Genomic DNA, 8,093 nt, shown 5'->3' with positions numbered 1-8,093 from the left:
TTCAACAGAGTTTTTGTCACTGTAACTCTGATCATGGTTTGGTGTATACCGATCCTTTAAGGCAAAGTCTTTACGTCATTTCCAGTGAAGACTCTTTGTGGTTACGGGTTGCACGGTGTTACTAAGAAATGCGTGTTTAATAAAGTCCACAATATGGCAGTTTCTATTCTCCTATCTTGTCGTTTTGTTTAGTTTAAGTTTCTTTCCCTTTAATTTTTATTGCTTTAGTTTTCCCCAGTACAAACTATATTCAGTTAAATACGTAGCTATATGCATGTTAGACCTTCATTTATTTTAACATTAATTATTATAATATTCTTTATTATTATTAGACAGACAGAAGGACGGACAGACAATGATAGATAGATAGATAGATAGATAGATAGATAGATAGATAGATGATAGATAGATAGATAGATAGATAGATAGATAGATAGATAGAGATACTGTAGATAGACTGTAAATAATAATAATTATTATTATTATTATTATTGTCATTATTGTTGTTGTTGTTGTTGTACTTGTTTTTCTGAAAAGCTTCAGATCAGTGCATTACTCTACTCTTGTAGATTTTGAAAGGCTGTAAATTTTGAAAGGCTGTACCTTTAAGGGTGTATCAGTAGTTGAGGAGGAAATAGGAAGTCAGTCCATTAACATTTAGCACTAAGATAAAAACAAAAGGCGTTTGTCAGTGATGGCAGGAATAAAAGGTAAAGTTAAACCGTGACTCTTGATGTGATCAACTCTTAATAATATTTTACACAAAACCACCCCGATCATTTTACGAGTGCATCTGCTTTCGATCGCCACCTAAAAAGTCTTGTAAACTCTGTTGAGTTTAAACTACCGATTGTTACATGAATCTTTGCATCGAAGTAAAATATAATCGCAAACGGTGCAAACTGATTAAGTAAAGTCTATAAAGTGCCATAGGGTAAATGATAAGTTGTCAACTAGGGTTCAAGTTTAGCATACGTAGGTTTACTTTAGTAACTTTAGTAACTTTTACTGTTGAGGTCCAGTCTTTTTCCCTATTCAGTAATTAACCAATAAAAATTAAATCAATAAATGATCTTATACATGGGGGGGGAAAATCAAAAAATTAATTTATTTACAGTCTGTTTACTTAAAGTACGTCATGTCTGCAGTTGCAAGCTAATGCCGCAAGGGGGCAACAAATACACGTCATGTTTCAGTACTGAAAGCCTTGGCCTTGACTTATCTGAATTATTATTCCTTTTTAGCTCTTGTTGCGTTGTCCTTCAGTGGTGCGCTTGGACTGACCTTTCTCCTTTTGGGATGTGCACTGGAACAATTTGGGTAGGTTCATGTTTTTGTCATCAGTAGGGATTTTTACTTGACTGAAGTGCAGAAATTCAAGAGACTGTAAATTCTGCTTCTTTCCTCACAGACAGTACTGGCCCATGTTTGTCCTGCTGTTCTACATCCTGTCACCTATACCAAATTTAATAGCCAAGAGGCATGCAGATGACACTGAGTCAAGCAACGCATGCAGGGAGCTTGCATACTTCTTAACCACCGGTATCGTGGTGTCAGCCTACGGGCTTCCCATCGTGCTTGCACGAAAATCTGTGGTGAGAACACAATATATGTACATTTTTAAATTATTATTTCACTTCTGAATGAAAATTTCCTGATAATTTACTCACCCCAATGTCATCCAAAGTGTTCATATCTTTCTTCAGTCGAAAAGAAATTAAAGTTTTTTTAAGGAAAACATTCCAGGATTTTTCTCCATATAGTGGACTTCAGTGGGGTACAACGGGTGGAAGGTCCAAATTGCAGTTTCAGTGGAGCTTCAAAGCGCTCTACATGATCCCAGACGAGGAATAAGGGTCTTATCTAGCAAAACAATTGGTCGTTTTCAAAATAAAATAAAATAAAATGTATATTCTTTTTGACCACAAATGCTCGTCTTGCACTGCTCTGCGATCCGCCACGCATTGCGTAATCACATTAGAAAGGTCACGCGTGTTCTCTCAAAGAAAAGTCAAAGAAAAGCTTAACGAAGTCCTAAAAGTGATCGTTTTGAAGAAATTGATGGGCACGTATGTCAGTACATAGCCAAAAAAAAAAGAAATGAGGGGCTGCCCATAACCAAAGCCGTCGTCCAGCTAAAGGCACTGGATATCGCCAAAGAGCCCCTCTTTTCTTATTTCGGCTACGTACTGACACACTTGCCTGTCAAATTCTTGGAAGAAGCCGCTTTGACGCGGCATAACGGTACGTGTCCACTGGTGCAGAGCGAGCGTTTCATTCAATTAATTGGAAAACTGAGCGTGAAGCATAGAAATGAAGCATAGAAAGTAATTGAAAACATAGAAATGAATTGAAATCGTTTGCTCTGAGCCACTGGACACGCACGTAAGAATGATGCGGCGTAATGGATTAGCATTACGCTGCAGAACAAGTCTTGCCAGTGCTTGACCTTTGACTTCAGGGAGAAACTGCTGTCTTTTCAGCTTTGTGTGATCGGCCTAAGGAAAAAACATTTATATCCCCTGGATCAGATAGGTAATGCGTAACCTGTGTTTTTTGACATGTCAGCATCTGTCACTGTACACTGTACATGTGAAATCTACTGAAAATAAAAACTACAGGTTATTTTTATGGTATGCCATAAAGTGTTTATTTTTAAATGTGATTATTGGTATACTTTTACCATACTTTTAATATAAAAATTAAAATATGAAAATATGCAATATGAAAATAATTTTCAGAAAAAGCATTTTCTTTATAAAAGACAAGATTTGGTCCTCAAAAAAGACTTTTTCTAAAAGGTACATCTTGAAAGGGGGGGGGGGGGGGGGGGGGTGTCGTCTTATAATCAGGGTCGTCTTATATTCGGAACAATACAGTAAGTTTCCATTTGTTAACATTAGTTCCCTTTCGAAGGGGAACGAGACACTGCATCATGGAGTTGACGCTATGGGAACACTCCTTTTGAACCGGTGTCTGAAGCACCTATGCGACACGCCGGTCTTAATTAGCTGCAAAGAGCAAGCTTTTTCTTCTTGACGCCCCAGTGTCGCCTTCAGGACTTTTTGGCACCACTGTCGAGACCTCTCAAGATCCCGAGAGGCGAAGAGAAAAGACTTCACACAAATGAGGTAGTGGGATTTCACTGTTAGTGCTCCGCCCCACTATCTGTCGAGCCCGTGTACACATTGGTGATGCATCCGTACGTCTCTGTTGCAGTAAAGCTAGACTGTTGTAGAGGAGGTAAAGTGATTGTTATAATCACTCCCTTATTTATTCTCCAGATCAGAGAATAGAAAGATGGGCAATTCCATGAATTGCTTCCCTCACCTTTATCTGTCTGTTATTCCCAGTACCAAGAGTTCAGAGGTAGTAGCAATATTCTTGTTCTAGAGCAAATAAAAGGGCTGTGATAAAAGTGGATGATGAGCAATACCATAACTTGCATCCCACATCCTCATTTATTACCCTTCCCCCCCTCCAGTTTCGGAAGTGCAGAGGTGTTAGCTATATGCTTCCTCTGTGATTACATCACGAATGGGCTAGACGGGACAGGAAGAGTGGGCAGTACTGCAGTAGCATCCCAGTTTCTTATCTGTCGCCATATTTGATGGAGAAGTATCAAACTGCTTCTCTTTTAATTACATTCATATTGGAAATGGCATTTTGGCACTTCCCTCTGATGCCCCCTCCTGGTTATGGAGGCTGCATCAATATGTTTCCCTATGTGGATGGGCAGCAAGGAGAATGAGCATTCCACTTCTGTGTCTCACTCCGTTATTTGTTGCCCCCAGTTTATACCTGGAGGTGCTGGTGTGGACATAGTTGGAGGACTATGTTAGCATGTTTCCTAATGGTTTATGAGGAGTACTGAGACAGAGCATAAACGTGGACTTAATCACAGTTAGCAACCCACTCTTTGTTATTCGCAAGAACTGTAGGAATAGGCAACCATCAGCTGATAACAGCTACTTGGTAGGGGGTGTACAAGAGCTCCACGGCACTCCGCTCTCTCAGCAGCCCCTCCAATTCACACTGGAGATTTTAGTCAGGCGATTTGATGTTCACTATCTCCCTAGGACACCCAATACTAGGTAGAGCCCTTCCCTAGGGGTTCAGTAGTGAAGTTCTTTGGTGTGAAGAACATTGCTTCGTTCTTATGTAGAGCATACAGTTGAGAGAACACAGTTCTCTCCTGAGGCCTCCCCTGTTCCTATGGACAGGATGCTTAATTTTGTGCTTCTTTGGAGTAGGTTGCCCCTTTGAACTGATGGCTGAGGATCCGGGTAGCAGTCGGAGTAGTAGCCTTTTGGGCTGCATACTGACAGTCATGCACATGGCGACCTGAGTTCGAGTCTCGGCAGAGATTGAACTGCGGACGTAACCTCAGGCTATCTAGTTCTTGGTCATGGGTACGCTGTATGGTAATGCTTTGGCTAAAGCTTAGCTTATTGGGCAGTTCACAAGCATAGTGAGCAGCCATTTGTTCAGTATGACATAGTGAGTATTCGTTCTACTTCGAAAGAGAATGTCTCAGGTTACAACTGTAACCATGGTTCCCTGAGAAGAGAAACAAGACACTGCGTCACATTGCCATACTTCTGGCATGCATGTTCATCTTCCTTCAGACAATAGAAGTTGATGACGTCCTCTCTAGGCACCCTTATATACCCTGCTGGCGCACCCACGGTAGCCAATCAAGATCAACGTGTAGCACAAGTGCTTCAGACACCGGTTCATGAAGAGCATTTCCATAGTGTCAACTCCATGACGCAGTGTCTCATTCCCCTTCTCAGGGAACCATGGTTAATATATGATGTATTTTATGTCGTAGAATAAAACATGAAAGTATCTTGAGCTTGTTTTAACCACAGACCTAAACCAAAAAAAAACATTCAAAAAACCCATTGACTTGGGGACGATGGAACCAGAAGTGCTCGTTTCTGTGTTTTGGCCTACAAATTTACGTCATACCTGCACTACTCTATAGACCTTATGTAGCCCTGCCCCTTTCAGCGCTGCGCTCATTGTGTTCTGTCTTCCGGTTTATATTTCCACTGCATGAAGGTAAAATCTTACAGATTTATGAATGAACTGCTTGTTTTAAAATCGGTCTACTGACATTTGTTATGACATCCGCTTCAAACATTGCAATGCTCATGATAACTTTTGTTAACTCTACAAAAAGTAAATCCTCTTCATGGGCTAATTACTCTTCGACAGCAATGCCATAGAAATAAACAGAGCTATTGCAAAAACGGAAGTTCAAATACACAATTCTAAAGATGGCTGCGCACTTGTTTCTCTAGCGCACAAGGGCCCTGTTTATACCTGGTACTAAGATGCATTTTGGTCAATAGGATTACAAGTAGACAAGGGAGACACATACGTGTTTACACCTGGTGGTTTAATGTGTCTCTTTTGTCCACTTTCAACCACTTCTGTCCTGATTTCTTCGAGGGGAGGGTCTGTGGGCAGGTAGAACGGATTCGTAACCAGTTTCTGGCTACCAGTTTCTCTGTAGATGGCTAAGCGCTTTAAGCGACGTAAACACAAATTAATAATAAAATTAAAAGAAATATCTGATCATCCTTCATAACACGGTTATGTTATTTCCATCTCATATCATCAGTAAACCATTGCATTACCAAGGCCCAGATCGGCACACAATGGAAGGTTACGCAATGGCCCAACGGTGGAAAAGTGGCTATTGTAACAAATCACAGACATATATGTTGAGCACTTGAACACAATGGCCAATCAGAGGTGTTTACTAATCCTCTCAATGCGTCACATTTTTAAAATTTCAGTACCGACTTTGTATCGAAGTCAGTACTTTTGACAACACTAAGTTAATAATGAATTGGACCCTAAACTAAAGTGTGACCGAAATCACATTGTGCTTGGTATGATTTTTTTGTCTTCAAACCAAACTTGGGTATTCAGCCGATAAAGTTTAAATCCCTTCTGGCTAGCGTGCTTCCCATAACGTTTACGTGTTAAGTCAGTATAGGCCGGGAGTAGGCAGTCTTTTGTGGCTGTTCAAATGCATTCGACCACATGAGTGTCTACACTGTGAAAGCAATCCGGTTGAATGCGTTTTCGACTATCTCTGGAAGCGATTGAAAGTAGACAAGCTCAAAATGTTTTAGACCCCGTTTACACCTGTATTTAGCGCCGTCCACTTGTGATCCAATCGGCCGGGTGTACACAGGGCCATGGTCCACTGGGGAGGAATATCATAATGCAAAATATTAATGGTTTAAAAAATACTATGTCTTCTGTTCATTTAATTTTTTTCTTGCTTGTTCATATAGCAGCTCAGAGGTTATAGCAATATTCTGATTTTGTAGAGGGAAAAACCTCTAAATGTTTCAATATCACTGTGGAAGCACTAATTAAATTTCATAACATTTTTGTTCAGATTGCATTTAGTGCTTACATGTCCATAAAATGATTTAAAAGCATGCACAGGCAGAATATGCTTTCTAAAATAGCAAATGGGTTTTATCTGTACACTGAATTAAATGTGTCACTGTCAATGAAGCTAATGCGTCTCTTCCTCTGCAGATCCAGTGGGGTGCCTGTGGCCTGGTGATGGCAGGCAATTGTGTAATTTTTCTGACCATTCTGGGTTTCTTTCTGATATTCGGAGGTGGAGATGACTTCAGCTGGGAACAGTGGTAAAACCCATCAGGAGGAAGTACATCACTACACAATAAACTGAAACTTTAAATAGTTTCCCATAGTAATTCTGATGAACCCAGGCCTTGACAGAGACTGTGTCCATTGCTTTGTTTCACTCTCTGTTACTCTGCTTCTGCCTTTTCATTTGCATTACATCTCAGCCTATGCATGGCTCTGTATATATACAATGATTTGCTTAAAAAAGCATAATTCTGAAGTTGCATTTATAGAAAGTAGATTAAACAGCAAAATGTAAAGGGTGAATCTCTCAAAATCTGTAATGTGGAGCTTGAGTCATATTTCACTCAATCAAAAGCAATAAAAAAGTTAATTATATTAGCTTATTAAAATGAAGCCTATTTTAGGACCATTTAAGATTGTTTTGCATTAAGTTTTTTTCCCCCCCACCCGCTCATTAACATGCTTGTTTTATACACAGACACTTTTTGGTTTAGGGGTGAATTATGAACAAGTGAACATTTTTAGCATCTTGAATTGTTAGTTACCTTGAATAAATTATTAATGATGATCCTTTGCACTATATATATATTTCTACCAATTAATTGACTAACAATGCCACTGTCACCTTAGCTTTAAAGCAACCCTTTGTTTTTGAAAACTGAAGCACTGTAACCATGGCAGTCAATTAATTGTTTTTCTGTTGCCTTTGTTTTTGCAATGCCACTAATGTCAATTATGGATTGGACCCATTAAGCTTTAACCTTCTTGAACTTGTAAATGTTTACATCAGATTACCAAAGCAGACATTTTCCTGCAGTTCTGTTCCTTCATTTCTTGTTTACATCCACAAGTTTGTATATGGGTCTGTAGAAAAAGAAAAAAAGTGTGCAGAACACTATCAAAAATAGCCTATGATTCATGCAATTCCAGAAATATTTTCTTATAACTGACATAATTCCACATCAAAGCTTATGAAACACTATGACATGATTGTTATGTAATTCAATATAGGCTATGTAGTAAATGCAATGTTTTGATCCAATTTCACCTGAAAGGCATAGTGTTCAGGTTCACACTACTGGTGTTGTCATTGGTATTTTATAACGGTAAGATTATTGTTAGGGTATTATTTTATCAACTGTTTCAAATCTTTTTGTTTTGTTTCTTCGGAGATTTCACTGAATCACTTGTATAAGGGAGGTTTTTGATATACCTTTGTGAACTTTGATTCTTTTTAGCACTTTCAAACAATATCCATTTGATTATATGAATAAATTCACTTGAATTTTTATCTTTTTTGTCTTGTCATAATTTTATATACATAAACAGTGCAAATGTTTGTTTAAAATTACACTATTTTTGACTAATGACTTTAAGAATGTGCATATAGTATGTCATTGCAGTGGCTTCTGTTGATGTCAGGTATGTAATGAAAGTGGCAAGTT

General features: G+C 38.8%; 1 protein-coding gene across 1 annotated transcript; it reads left to right on the top strand.

The window, feature by feature from the left end:
- The first annotated feature begins 525 nt into the window (after positions 1-525).
- On the top strand, positions 526-7,939 carry LOC127523355 (leptin receptor gene-related protein). The gene is made up of 4 exons (XM_051913967.1): positions 526-710; positions 1,245-1,320; positions 1,412-1,595; positions 6,571-7,939. The coding sequence occupies exons 1-4, from the start codon at positions 695-697 to the stop codon at positions 6,685-6,687; spliced, it is 393 nt and encodes a 130-aa protein (XP_051769927.1). The 5' UTR covers positions 526-694; the 3' UTR covers positions 6,688-7,939.
- Positions 7,940-8,093: the final 154 nt, after the last annotated feature.

The sequence above is a fragment of the Ctenopharyngodon idella genome, chromosome 2 (assembly GCF_019924925.1).
Source record: "Ctenopharyngodon idella isolate HZGC_01 chromosome 2, HZGC01, whole genome shotgun sequence".
Classification (NCBI taxonomy): Eukaryota; Metazoa; Chordata; class Actinopteri; order Cypriniformes; family Xenocyprididae; genus Ctenopharyngodon; species Ctenopharyngodon idella.
Note: the sequence above shows the minus strand (reverse complement) of the source record. Positions and strands in the feature narration are given on the sequence as shown.

Bases quoted from the DNA above. Each gene is read 5' to 3' on its own strand.
- LOC127523355 (XM_051913967.1), top strand. The intron at 1,321-1,411 runs GTAGGTTCATGT...CTTTCCTCACAG, and splicing joins TGTGCACTGGAACAATTTGG to ACAGTACTGGCCCATGTTTG. The intron at 1,596-6,570 runs GTGAGAACACAA...CTTCCTCTGCAG, and splicing joins TGCTTGCACGAAAATCTGTG to ATCCAGTGGGGTGCCTGTGG.